Genomic DNA, 14,054 nt, shown 5'->3' with positions numbered 1-14,054 from the left:
TGATGTATTTCGGAAATGTTTACAAATGTTCACATTAGGTTTGTTTTGTTTTGTTCTGTGAGTAGAAAATATTGTAGGTGGTAATTTCCTTAATGTTAATTACATCGTAGTATGTATTTTGCAATAGCATTTAAACTCGTACGCGCAGTGATTTTGACCGCTCATGGTGGTTTTAGGTAGATCTTATTGTAACCCCCTATCATATTACAATAATTCATTTACATTTATGGGTACTTATGCCTAATTCGGTACTGTCACTTTAAGAGACCATGATTCTACATCAGACTTGCTGGGCGGTACTCTTCTGCATTATATTCTATGCGAGCTGGCAGATCACCAGTCGTTACCATGACTGCAAGCCTGAACATTTTTATTTCTTATATTAGCGAACTGGTGTTTGGACACGGCCCACAGTCTAGCCATTAAGGTTGCGTCTTCCCGCCATTCTACTTTGGGACCGGATGTGTTCAGCAGATTCGTCCTTCCTAAATCGTCCATCATTGGCTGCGTAGCGCCTCCTGTTGGTGAACTTGATGAACTGTGGGCCAGGAAACACTTCACGGATTTATTCGAGTAAGACTGTTCCAGCAGCCATTCACTTCATGGATTTATTCAAGTAAAACTTCCAGTTAAGGGCCCCAAGGAGATATCTCCTTTTGTTTATTATTTTGATTATTTGGGTGTTGTGCACAACAGGGGTATTGCAACGCTGCAACTTATCAGTGTGTAATTCATACTTGTATTTTGCATATATATTGTATTTGCGAACCATCATATGAATATTGGTACATACTGTTATTGCCTATCTACATCTATCTAAAGTATGCAATTCTACTTACCTTGTGCCTCATCCAGATTATTCACACACGGTCAATCATACTATACCTGACCTTGGGGTAAAATTCTATCCTTATTAAAGAATGGTTACGTTATCATAACTTTTTTGTGTGCAATTGAGCTAAAACGAACTTTAATGCAAATATATGTAGTTTTAGGAGCATTCAGGGAGCGGCAGGTCTATTCCCCCCCCCCCCACAAAGTTATTAAACTTTGAAAATCCAAAACGGTCAACATGATCGCCATGGTCATTCTAGTAGTTTTTAAAGTTCTGGTCGTTGTTGGGGACTGTTTCAATGGTTATTTTCAGTTAATTTTTTACATTTCACATTTTATAGGCCTTGTTACGGTTGTTGGATTAGCAGTATGTGTTTTCTGTTTTGTTTTTCAGGTAGTATTTTCACTTTTTCAATTTTGCTATTCAAGTTCAACCATGTCTCTCTGAAGTTTAAATTGTTTAAAATAGTATTATAGTTGTTAAAATGTTCATTTTGGTGTCAGTAATTTCCCAACAGACATACTAACAAATGCAATGCATTAATATCGCAACTGGATATTTATCTTGACAGAATATAGAGTATAAAGACCAGTGGTCATTTTGATCGCCTATGGTCATTTTAGGTAGATCTTTTCGTAACTTTTTTTGTGCAATTGGTCTAAAACTCATTTTAATACAAATATATGCAATTTTAGGAGTATTCGGGGAGCGGCAGGTCTGTATCTTTTTTTTTACAAAGTTTGTAAACTTTGAGAGTTCAAAACGGTCATAATGACTGTCTTGGTTGTTCTAGTGTTTTAAATCTGATGTCACAGTTACCGCAGAGTTACAAGAACCTGCCAGTTCTGTAGCTGATGGTCCCTCTTGTTTTGCAAACACAGATGCAGAATGTCACATTGCTTCAGATGGAGATAGTGGTGCCAATACTGTTGAAAAATCTTTTGCACATTCCAGCTATTGATGAATTACTTCAGGAACTGCACTATTTATTAAGCTCAGCATCTGTTCCAGTGACCTGTAACAGTCTTTCTGACATTCTTAGAAATTAGAGCCTCGCGGCTTGGTCGGGCGTCCCTACAGACACAATTGTCTGTGTCTATGGGTGGTAAGCCGGATGTAAAGAGTAGGGTAATTGGCCAAGTACAATTGGGGAGAAAAAGGGAAAAAAGTAATAATTGCTGGTAAAAAAAAAAAGATAAATTAGAGCCTCCAAATTGATGAGTCAGTCATTAAAGAGCTTGCTGAAGTAGTTTGCAAGTCAAATCCCTTGGGCAAAGCCATAGGCAAAGATGGTCCCCTTGCTACAGCTTTTAAGCGTAAGCAGTACTACAAGGAACATTTCAGTGTGGTAGAACCCATTGAGTTCATTCTTGATCCTAAGACAAATAGGACCTTTCAATATATTCCTATTTTGCATTCTCTGCCGCATCTGTTTAATTGCAGCGACATTTTAGAGAGTGCTATTGATAATCACAAGACACAACAGTATACTCAAGGAGTAGGGAATGACCAGTATAGTTCAATTAGAGACAGTCTTTATTTCAAGGAAAGCAGTTTTTTCTCCGGAGAGGACTTGAAAGTAGCTCTGTCCTTGTACATTGACGATTTTGAGGTCTGCAACCCCATAGGCACTTAACGAAAGAAACACAAACTTTGTGGGGTCTACTTGATTTTGAATAACTTGCCACCTCGGTCTCATTCAGCACTTTCATCTGTCTATTTATCAGTATTATGCACAAATTATGATGTGAAGGCATATAGCTTTTAGCTTTTATAGGTTGAGGTTGTAACCATTGTGGAACAGCTGATGTTAAAACAGTTTGACTAATATTCTAGTCGTTGATTCCGGATTCCTTACAATACACACTTTCTGAACGCTGGCTCTTTATATATAAAAAACGTCACATGTGACGCACGCTGATCTTTCAACCAATCATGATGCCCTGTTTGTGTCAGTTGTTCTGCGCATGTTCGAGCAAACAAGAAAGGCTTTCGGTCCTGTAAAGCATAAAAAAAATCTCCTTTTAGAAAGGTAAGGTGTCTAAATCAAATTAACTGTCTCGTGTTTATAAAACGCCCCAAAGTCGCATTAATTAATCCTTTATTATGTGAAATAGATGTTACTGCTTGCTCTGTCCTATCCGATTTATTGTTGTGCTCACCGGTATAACAAGCTAGGCTAGCTGACCAAGCGTTGTCAAATAGGTAAGGTTAATTTGGCTTGGTGCTGACGTTAGCTCGACACTTTAAAGTGTGAGTAGTTGTGAACACTAAATCGCTGGACATTAAAGCGAACGATGTGGGGCACACGGAATCGAGGTGTTTTAAGATAACATTGAAATTCAAATACTACACACCAGACATAATTGAAAGCTGACCATCACCATAATCTAAGCGCGGGTGCGCGTAAAATATATTTATGTACCGGTCCCTAGTGAATATCCTTTAACCTAACCTGCGTTGCAAGGGCATGTTTACTTAGGATTACTCGGTACCAAAGTAAAACGGTCTGTCTTCTCAGCATTAAACGTAAATGGATTCTTCCCCGAGATAGGCTCCAGCATCCCCGCGACCCTGAGAAGGATAAGCGGTTTGGATTCTTCTCTGTCCTAATGACAAGATGAGGCGAAGTACCAACATAGACTGGTGTGTTGTTGATGACTTAATAGGTGGCTATTTTTAAGGGAACATGTTTGAACGAATCCCGCACCGATGACCACATCTATTATTTAAACTACCTGTGCTCTATCGGGCAGCACCTTAGTCTCGGTAACTTAGTTTTTTTCCCCGGGAGATGTTTATTAAAGTGCTAATTTGTGTAACCAGCCTGCTACTGCAACAGGAACCCAGCACTGGGACTCAACCGATGCTTGTTATATACTCCGGCCGTAAAGGTAAACACGCTAGCGCCATCACACTCTAGACTTCAACGTAATGCTAATAACTCGAGATTGTTAGTGTTTGGTCTTGAAAAGCTGAAAAAGTGAAGGCTTGTCAATCCCCCAAATCTCGGACTCTGCTACATGGCCCAGCACAGTGCACAGACAAGGAATTGCATTAATATTAAATGTGTAAATCTTAAGTTTTCAAACTAGAACTTCCATTAATATACCAATAACTCGCTGAACACATGCATCCTAACATTCTTCTTCCAACCTCTTTCTTGGAGCACCTGATTTTGGGATATACTATACGTTTAGGTGTTGCTTTTTTTTCTTTTTCTTTTTTTTTGCAGAAGGGAGGAAAACAAGTATTCAAGGAAATGTAAATAAACTCATAACGGGGATTCTTTCTATTACTCACTGGAAGTCAACGACCAGTAGAAAGCATTTTATTTAGAACAGTATGCTACCAAGATATCAGTTACAAAACTGACCCAATGCTTTGACAGAGACTGCGCTAACTGCAGTGAGGAAATGAATGAATTGCAGGCCAACAAATTATAATTGGAAATTTTATTGAAATGTGTAGTTTGCCCATAAACTATGTTAAGTTAGCCAGCCAAATTTGGGCATTATTTGATGTGAATTTCTATTTCATGCAGAGAAAGAGACTACTTGGCTTAAATTTCTTCTAACCATCTAATCTGTAGTCTCTGCCCCTGGTACCTACTGTCATCACTGTGTACAAGCTTAATTCCAGTTACTAATTTTATTTAGTAGAGAAACAAGTACCTGTTCACACTGTTTCTTGTGTTCTGTGCCCTAGCTCTTAGGAGCTCACCACCACCAGTAAAGCTGTATAAGCACCGGATTGACGGGTCCGACGGAAGCGGCGCATCGTACGGGGAGCTGCGCACTGACATCAACATGAGTTATAAACCCATAGCCCCCGCGCCATCGGGCTCCAATCACACCCCTCCAGGTTCTCTTACAAACTGCCTTAATATTGTTCCTCATATTCATGCAATTAGTTGTCTGGACATAATTTCTACACTTGCATCCTACCGGTTAATAGCTCATCATTCTCACATTATTGAATGTTTAGGAAGGTGACGCACATATGAAAGAGGCTTGGATTGTGTAACAAACATGCAGATACAACTGACTGCAGTTGTGCTTTGGTGTGTATCTGATCTATTCCTCTCCTCTGCCCAGGCTCCAGCGTGCCCTCTCCGTCATTGCCCTCCTCTTCCAACTTCAGGCCAGCTTTCAGTGACTTTGGCCCTCCTTCTATGGGCTTTGTGCAGGTATGCCAAGGAAATACTGATCCCTCTTTTCCTCTGGTTCTTCAGATACATTAGTTGGTGTTTTTTCCAGTGGACTAGTATTGTATGAACAGTAGCTTGTCACTCACAGAGTCAGCTTTTAAAACATCATAGCCCTTCAAGAAATTTGAAAGAAAGTGATCCCTAAATACAATTTTTAATCCTATTGGCCTTTGTCTACCACGTTTACAAAATTTGTCAGTTTTTCCTTTTTTTATTATTCCATTAGTGTCACATGCAAAATAAGTTTTTTATAATTGATATGCTTTTTGTTGTAACCAATGGTGTGCACACACAGCCGGTGAAAGTGTCTCAGGGGTCCACCTACAGTGAACTGCTCTCTGTTATTGAGGAGATGAGCCGTGAGATCCGACCCACATATGCCGGGAGCAAGAGTGCAATGGAGAGGCTAAAGAGAGGTACAATTCTGGCTGGCATAAGCTGCAAGCTTAAGTCATGTAAATGAATAAACTCTGTGGCTCATGTTTAAGCATTAACATTATCCTGTATATGTACTTAATACTATAATACACTGATCACATTAGTTTCCTCAAGATTGTTAAAATTTCACAATACAACACTGAATAGAATTTTTGGCAGTTTTATCCAATAATGGGAGAGTATATATATATATATATATATATATATATGTGTGTGTGTGTGTGTGTGTGTGTGTGTGTGTGTGTGTGTGTGTGGCACAGTGGCGCAGTGGTTAGCGCGGACGCCTCACAGCAAAAAGGTCCTGGGTTCGAGCCCTGGGGTAGTCCAACCTTGGTGGGTCGTCCCGGGTCCTCCTCTGTGTGAAGTTTGCATGTTCTCCCTGTGTCTGCATGGGTTTCCTCCGGGCGCTCCGGTTTCCTCCCACAGTCCAAAGACATGTAAGTCAGCTGAATAGGCCATACTGAATTGTCCCTAGGTATGAATACGTGTGTGTGTGTGTGTCGGGGTGGGCCCTGTGATGGCCTCGCGGCCTGTCCAGGGTGTCTCCCCGCCTGCCGCCCAGTGACTACTGGGATAGGCTCCAGCATCCCCACGACCCTGAGAGCAGGATAAGCGGTTCAGATAATGGATGGCGATATATATATATATATATATATATATATATAGCGGGTTTTTTTTCCGAAACCGTCAATGGTGTTGTTATAAGTGCTCAACTAATGAGGAGCAGAATATCAGTACAGATGCAGGAAAAAAACGTTTTAATACATTGCAGTACAGGCCTATTTCGCGTGTCGCACACTCGTCAGCTGCTAAAGAAAACACACAGTACTGTGTTTTTTACTGTGTTTTCTTTGTTGAATCACATTAGCAGCTGATGAGTGCGCAACGGAAACAAGCTTGTACTGCTATGTATTAAGGTTTGTTTTTTTCCCTACATATATATATATATATATATATATATACACACAGTGCATCCGTAAAGTATTCACACCCCTTCACTTTCCCCACATTTTGTTATGTTACAGCCTTATTCCAAAATGGATTAAATTCCTTTTTTTTCTCATCAATCTACATACAATACCCCATAATGACAAAGCGAAAAAGGTTTTGTAGAAATTTTTGCAAATTTATTAAAAATAAAAAACTGAAATATTGCATGTACATAAGTATTCACACCCTTTACTCAGTACTTGGTTGAGGCACCCTTGGCAGCGATTACAGCCTCAAGTCTTCTTGGGTATGAAGCTACAAGCTTGGCACACCTATATTTGGGGTATTTCTCCCATTCTTCTCTGCAGATCCTCTCGAGCTCTGTAAGGTTAGATGGGGAGCGTCGCTGCACAGCTATTTTCAGGTCTTTCCAGAGATGTTCAATGGGGTTCAAGTCTGAGCTCTGGCTGGGCCACTCAAGGACATTCACAGACTTGTCCCGAAGCCACTCCTTCGTTGTCCTGGCTGTGTGCTTAGGGTCGTTGTCATGTTGAAAGGTAAACCTTTGCCCCAGTCTGAGGTCCTGAGCGCTCTGGAGCAGGTTTACATCAAGGATCTCTCTGTACTTTGCTCCATTCATCTTTCCCTCGATCCTGACTAGTCTCCCAGTTCCTGCCGCTGAAAAACATCCCCACAGCATGATGCTGCCACCACCATGCTTCACTGTAGGGATGGTATTAGCAAAGTGATGAGAGGTGCCTGGTTTCCTCCAGACGTGACGTTTGGCATTCAGGCCAAAGAGTTCAATCTTGGTTTCATCAGACCAGAGAATCTTGTTTCTCAAGATCTGAGAGTCCTTTAGGTGCTTTCTGGCAAACTCCAAGAGGGCTGTCATGTGCCTTTTACTGAGCAGAGGCTTCCGTCTGGCCACTCTACCATGAAGGCCTGATTGGTGGAGTGCTGCAGAGATGGTTGTCCTTCTGGAAGGTTCTCCCATCTCCACAGAGGAACGCTGGAGCTCTGTCAGAGTGACCATCGGGTTCTTGGTCACCTCCCTGACCAAGGCCCTTCTCCCCCGATTGCTCAGTTTGGTTGGGCGGCCAGCTCTAGGAAGAGTCCTGGTGGATCCAAACTTCTTCCATTTACGAATGATGGAGACCACTGTGCTCTTCGGGACCTTCAAAGCTGTAGAGATTTTTTTGTACCCTTCCCCAGATCTGTGCCTCGATACAATCCTGTCTCGGAGGTCCACAGACAATTCCTTTGACTTCATGGCTTGGTTTCTGCTCTGACATGCACTGTCAACAGTGGGACCTTATATAGACAGGTGTGTGCCTTTCCAAATCATGTCCGATCAATTGAATTTTCTACAGGTGGACTCCAATCAAGATGTATAAACATCTCAAGGATGATCAGTGGAAACAGGATGAACCTGAGCTCAATTTTGAGTGTCATAGCAAAGGGTGTGAATACTTATGTACATGCAATATTTTAGTTTTTTATTTTTAATACATTTGCAAAAAATTCTACAAAACCTTTTTCACTTTGTAATTATGGGGTATTGTGTGTAGATTGATGAGAAAAAAAAGTAATTTAATCCATTTTGGAATAAGGCTGTAACATAAAGTGTGGGGAAAGTGAAGGGGTGTGAATACTTTCTGGATGCACTGTGTATGTATATATATATATATATATATATATATACACACACACACACACATTTTTTTTCCAATGTCTTTTTTCCCCTTCAGGCATCATTCATGCTCGTGCACTGGTCAGAGAGTGTTTGGCAGAGACTGAAAGAAGCGCCCGCACATAGCCTTGTGGAAAGAGTCCCTCATTCCTCAGCCTTTCATTTTGGAGGCCCATCACAGGAATCCCATCATGTGATTTTCAACCACTCTATCCTTCCCTTTATTTCTTATACACTTTTTAAGTTTGTCAGTTACATTTGATAGGCTGCATTGTGTCATCTTCTTTGCTCCCACTTCCCTGTAATTCTGCATTTGTGTACCTAAAGGGTATACACAATATTTGATGCAATTAATATATTTTAATGCAAACTCACGCCTAAAAAAGACTATGGAGCACCTTTTTTCTGGTTAAGTTATATTCCCAAGTTTGTTTAGCGGAATAGTTTACTCATGTTAGTTTGACTTTTGACATTTGCCTAGGAGTTATTTAATGAATGAGGTCATATACACCAAGTCTCAGGCTGCTATACTGAACAACCCTTTGCAACCAAGGGATCAGTTCAATATATTTCCAGATGTGCAAAATTAATTGATTATCTTGAATAATATACCCTATTAGCTACCATAGCTTCCTTCTTTGCTTCCATAGCATTTTGTTGCAACTTACACACACAATGTGGTGACAGTTTGTCTATCCCGAACTATGTACATCTCAAGTCATTTTGTTAGGACAATTTTGTAAACCAGATTTTTGCAGTTGTGTATTAATTAAATAAAAAAAATGTAAAACAGACGATTGAATTTATATGGGGTACGTAATTGCTATGCTTTGGGGACTATTGCACAACCGAAGTCTATTGAGAGGACAGGCATATACATTTAACATTAAAGTCTATAAGAAATGTTAGATTACATTTTATTAGTGTGCAAAGGAGAAAGGTTTGGATTGAGATGGTGCATTTAATGTTGGGTAACTTCTCAACATTGAAGTATTTATTTATATTTTACTGCCACAAGGGACCGCCATTAGGAAATGTACAAGTGAGGTTCTAATGCACTCTTGGTGGCAGACTATTGATCTCGTTTCTGGAGCCTTTATGGTAACCTCTTAAACCAGACCAGTCTTGCTAATTGATCAATGTGATCAATCCAAAAGATTAGTCTGGTTTACAAGGCAAGTTTTATTTGGACAAATGCATGATAAAAATCTCAATTTCACTTATCTACCTTTTCATTTCTGTTGGAAGTTCAGGAACTTTATGTGAAGCAAAGGTATTAACATATTTATTATCAGTTACAGTCAGTCACAATTCGTTTACACATCACCTCAATCAGTGTGGCCTTATAACTGCTTATGTAGGGTAATGAGCAAGTTTTCGGTCAAAAGGCCATGCTAAGTTTTCTCACTGAATAACTTTTTTAAAAATGCAATGGTATGGAGTTATATAATATAGGTTGTCAATGAATATTTCATATGTAAATCACATAGTATACAAGATATGTAAATCACATAGTATACAAGAAATAAGACAAAGATATTGAGAATAATAGATTACGCTACGATTGTCACAACATTTTCCCAGTCCCAACTGGAAAAGATATAGTCTCCTTCTCATGAAATTGCCTCTGCTGGGTGAACAAAGATGTAAAGTGGGCTAAACAGTACAACATAAAGGTGTGTGTATCTGTCTATGAGGCAATTTGTGGGTTAATGTAGATCGCACGTGATTATCCAGTGGAGTATGGCTCAGCAAGGGCACAAAAAAAGTCCCAGCTGCACATACTTTGATTATAAAGTAATAATACACTTATAAGCAGTTGCCACACGATTCATAACGTTTGCAGCATCACCATGCTACATTTAAGAGAATCAACAGCAGCAATTGTGAATTCTGATGTTTCCAGCTGTGAAACAAAATTGTATCTTGTTTTTTAGCCAATTAGATAATTAACACATTAACAAATGTAAAAATAACACGTTTTGAAGTTCCATTGTTTAACACCACAGCACACTGAAATATTCTACCGGCCCGTAAAGATTGGGGGGGCTCCAGACTCCAAAAGCCTCAGGTGCATTTAAAAATAAGGAAATGACCAAATTAGGTGTCTGGAAATCAGGTCCCCATCAGAGATAACGTTATATTCAAAGTAAGGGGTGATCAAAACCATGAGTTGGTAACTTCCTCACAAGCATTACTGTGGCAAATTGCACCCTGGCACCATCAGTGCAGGCTGGGGTTAGGTGTATGTCTTAAGTCATGACTGTGCAAATGTTTATGCATGTGGCATGGATAACAATGTGGCAAAGGGAAACGTGAATGCGGTGCATGGATAAAACGAAAGCAATGTCAGATGTTTCTCCATCTTGAAATTCACAGTCGAGCATCTCTTATTCCAACTCAAAGATTCAACCCTGTGAAAAGGAGCAATACTATTTTAAGAAAAAACAAAACAAAAACATTAAAAAGAAGTCAAATCCAAAAAAGACTGACCGTGGTGGCAGTGGCTGGTTGTGTGTTGCTTCTGAATATGCCTTTAAAGCGGTCTTTTTCCTCTAGTTTCTTAGCATGGATCTTCTCCTCCATCGACCGCAGCTCTTTGGCCACACTGGGCCCAAGCGTGGGGTCCAGCTGTACCACCTTTGCAAAGTCTGCTCGTGCCTCAGTTTCATTCCACACTGCTGCATGGGCTTTAGCGCGCTTGTAAAAGGCTTTCACATTGTCTGTAGGAAAAAGAACAAGAAGAAAAGGATACATAAAAGCTTTCACTTAATCCCCTTTATGAGGTATACAAAATGGTATACCTAATTTCATGTGATCCAGTATCAGATGCCAAAGACAGTTAAAAGCACCTTCTACAATATCCATCTCAAATGTTCAAATAAATTAAAATCACTAAACCGAGCCCTGGTTTAAAAAAAAGATAAGGTGTTTGACATTAAAGGCATGTACGAACCAGACAACTATTGTCACCACCCAGGCACTACTCTATACACACTAGATGATGTGGTCGTCTTGGATACAGGTCTCACTGTTGTCGCATAGTTCACACTACTTTTTTTGTGGGTCAAACACCCACACACAAAAAAGAAACAATTTTCTTTACAATGCAGTTGTGGTAGTCTGTGTCAAAAGACATTTGTTCTCCCTCCACAAATCCACAAGCCTTGCATTCAAATCCTGGGTCCAGTGATACACCTTTTTTTTTCTAAGTTGAAAAACTGCAAATCAACATCTGTGTTTGCAGCAAAACAAAGCTTGTTTGTATTTGCACTGCAAAACTTCTGCGGCCAGCGCTGTTTCCCCTTTCACGTTCCCTCCAGCTCTCATTGACTAGATGTGCTAGAACGGGTTGCTGGATTTCAAAAATGTTTGAAAACAATTGTGGGGCTTGGAACTCCAAATTTCTTGAGTCGCTGCCTGGATCCATGCTACTTTACTCACTCACAGGAGTGTGCAAAAATTCAACAGCAACTGAAAGCGTTTCATCAGCAACAAGGCACCAACTGCAATAGTCGCCTAGTCTGAACCTACCTTAAGACTGACAGTTTTACTCCAAGATGGACAAAACCATACCATCATATTTGAAGAGCAGGGAGGAACAGTGCTCGATGACTTCATAGTATTGACCCTGGAGTAACTGGCACTGGCAGTAGTTGAGGAGCAGGGGCGTGATCATTTGATCTAGCTTGATCCATTCATTATCACCAGGATGTTCCTTATGGCAAGGAAAGACGCAAAGGGTTAAAAGCCACATACAAGGAGTCTGTTCTGTGCAGTAGACTAGATTAAAAGGTGTGGTTCTATTAAGAGCTACAGTGCTTGCAGAAAAAGAAGTACAAATATTTCTTTTTGGTCTTTGGTTTATGAATTCTAATTAGAAGGAAAGGAAAAAGTGTTTACTCACCTTCATCTGTAGATTTTTGAGGCAGGCAATGCCGTTGTAGTACTTCTCTGCAGCCTGTTTAATCTGACCCTGTTTAAAGAGGGTGTTGCCCTCCTCATGGATCACAGGCACCACCTTAAGTTTTTCTGCATCTGACATAGCCCAGATGTCCAGCTGGAATGATCCCGGTTGCAGAACCTGAGAGAGTTTGTATTGGTAAAAGCAATTGAGAGCACAGAATTAAGAAAGTTGCCGTCTTTGCAATTGTCCTTTGCAGGCATTTCGCACTTATTGATTTATTTTACCTCCTTTAGCACTGGGGTATTCTGCAACAATGAATAAATGGTTTGTGAAACATTGATTCATGTAGTGTCATGTCTAATGTTAACTGATTTCATTCCCCTAGTGCTGACCTGCAGTAACTCAATGGTGAAGCTGAGAGGCTGCGGACTGGCCTGGAGGTGATCCAAGTCATTGTGTCCCAGAGAGTGGTGGGAGTGGATCTGGGCAATGCCACAACAGTGCCTCTGGCCCTCCAAGGGGTCCTTCCCTGCATTGATATTCCGCAGAGACTGGGACACCAGAGGGTACAGTGCTGTATGCTTAATGTTGAAAAGAGAGTTCCATAAATTAGGGGGATTGAGTTTTTACTGAAGAAACAGTGACGGAATTAAGTACAAAACCAGTACAATTTGAACTCTTTGAGCTTACTAACCTTTGTGTCACAGGTAAACTCTGCAACTTCCCCTTCCCTCATGGTGATGACTACCCTTTCCCAGACAGCAAGCTTGAATTTCTTCCCTAAAATGAGCTCCATGGGTTTGCAACGCCCCCCCATTGTTCTGGAGTCATCCAGAACTGTCCCATCGCACAGACAGGTGCGGTAATGAAATATCACCTAGTAAGGGAGTACATTGGAGACATTTATGTTTCAAGCCTTACAAATTTATAATGAAATTATTGGTTTTTAAGAGATAGCTTGTTAACCAGAGGAATTCGCCAGGAAAGCTCGGAGAGCCTTTTGACCAACCGCAACTACAAAAAGCATATTGACGGGACACGTAAGCCAATCATAGCTCATAAAAACGTTCCATCCTGTCCCACCGCCCTCTCTTGCGATCGGATGAAAAGTGGGGTAGCTAACTGCTAAATAAACAAACTAGCCATGTATAACATCACAAACACCGGTAGTTAGGACTACAAAAGCAGCAAGGTCGCTATGCTAGTAAGCCCTGGCCATGTATGAGCAAATAGGTTGAGTTTGCGTTTATCAACTCACTGAAAGCTACGAAGTAACGTTAGCCTGCTTATACGACGACAACATTAATGTTAGCTAGCTAACGCTACTTAGCTATGCTATTGAGCACAAATCGTTATCAGACCCTGTCTATTTTACTTTGACGATAGTATTTACCTTTGTTCCATCGGGGAATGTTGGTAACGCTCCTTTACCAGGACTAATCAGTTTTTTTCGTATCCCCTCTTCGAGTAGATTGCGTGCCTGCTCCTCCATAATTCTTTGCGTAAAACAGCGAGGATGCCGAGCCGATTGCTGAATGCTTATCGGACCACCGGAGTCTGACGGCCTCTGGATGTCGCTGCAATGCTTTTGCTTTTGTGTGTGGATACACGGATGAGCCGAAACATTACGACCACTCGCAGGCGCACCGAATTAACGTTGATCGTCTTCAAAAAAAAGGGTGCATGTCAAGGTCTGGGTTGATTAGATGACTAGCAAACAATCAGTTCTCGTAGTCAATGTGTTAGATGCAGGAGTAACGACCTGAGCGACTTTAACAAGGGTGAAATTGTTATGGCCAGGCGACTGGATCACTGCACCTCTGAAACGGCAAGGCTTGTGGGGTGCTCCTGGTCGCCCCGGTCAGCAGTTGAGCACCTACTGAGTGGTCCGAGGAGGGGCAAACCACAACCGGCGACAGGGTGTTGGGCGCCCAAGACTCATCGATGCGCGAGGGCAACAAAGGCTATCCCGTCTGGTCCGAACCGACAGAAGGTTTACTGTGGCACAAGTTACAGAAATGTTTAACGATAGATACGGGAG

The 14,054-nt window shown here is 41.0% G+C and overlaps 2 protein-coding genes across 2 annotated transcripts; one reads left to right on the top strand and one right to left on the bottom strand.

The window, feature by feature from the left end:
* The first annotated feature begins 2,804 nt into the window (after positions 1-2,804).
* Positions 2,805-8,896, top strand: cdk2ap2 (cyclin dependent kinase 2 associated protein 2). The gene is made up of 5 exons (XM_056280749.1): positions 2,805-2,867; positions 4,544-4,699; positions 4,933-5,024; positions 5,341-5,461; positions 8,165-8,896. The coding sequence occupies exons 2-5, from the start codon at positions 4,645-4,647 to the stop codon at positions 8,230-8,232; spliced, it is 336 nt and encodes a 111-aa protein (XP_056136724.1). The 5' UTR covers positions 2,805-2,867; positions 4,544-4,644; the 3' UTR covers positions 8,233-8,896.
* Positions 8,897-9,353: 457 nt separating this feature from the next.
* On the bottom strand, positions 9,354-13,869 carry aip (aryl hydrocarbon receptor interacting protein). The gene is made up of 7 exons (XM_056280147.1): positions 13,407-13,869; positions 12,708-12,890; positions 12,406-12,594; positions 12,014-12,190; positions 11,683-11,824; positions 10,600-10,829; positions 9,354-10,520 (listed from the first exon to the last, which is right to left on the bottom strand). The coding sequence occupies exons 1-7, from the start codon at positions 13,503-13,505 to the stop codon at positions 10,515-10,517; spliced, it is 1,026 nt and encodes a 341-aa protein (XP_056136122.1). The 5' UTR covers positions 13,506-13,869; the 3' UTR covers positions 9,354-10,514.
* Between the last annotated feature and the right edge of the window lie 185 nt (positions 13,870-14,054).

Source organism: Lampris incognitus, chromosome 5 (assembly GCF_029633865.1).
Source record: "Lampris incognitus isolate fLamInc1 chromosome 5, fLamInc1.hap2, whole genome shotgun sequence".
Taxonomy (NCBI): Eukaryota; Metazoa; Chordata; class Actinopteri; order Lampriformes; family Lampridae; genus Lampris; species Lampris incognitus.
The sequence above is the reverse complement of the archived record's forward strand: the minus strand, read 5'-3'. Positions and strand labels throughout refer to the sequence as shown.

Bases quoted from the DNA above. Each gene is read 5' to 3' on its own strand.
- aip (XM_056280147.1), bottom strand. From the start codon at position 13,505: ATGGAGGAGCAGGCACGCAATCTACTCGAAGAGGGGATACGAAAAAAA. The intron at 12,191-12,405 runs GTCAGCACTAGG...AAACTCTCTCAG, and splicing joins TCACCATTGAGTTACTGCAG to GTTCTGCAACCGGGATCATT. The intron at 11,825-12,013 runs GTGAGTAAACAC...CCTTGCCATAAG, and splicing joins TCAAAAATCTACAGATGAAG to GAACATCCTGGTGATAATGA.
- cdk2ap2 (XM_056280749.1), top strand. From the start codon at position 4,645: ATGAGTTATAAACCCATAGCCCCCGCGCCATCGGGCTCCAATCACACC. The intron at 5,025-5,340 runs GTATGCCAAGGA...GTGCACACACAG, and splicing joins CTTCTATGGGCTTTGTGCAG to CCGGTGAAAGTGTCTCAGGG. The intron at 5,462-8,164 runs GTACAATTCTGG...TTTCCCCTTCAG, and splicing joins AATGGAGAGGCTAAAGAGAG to GCATCATTCATGCTCGTGCA.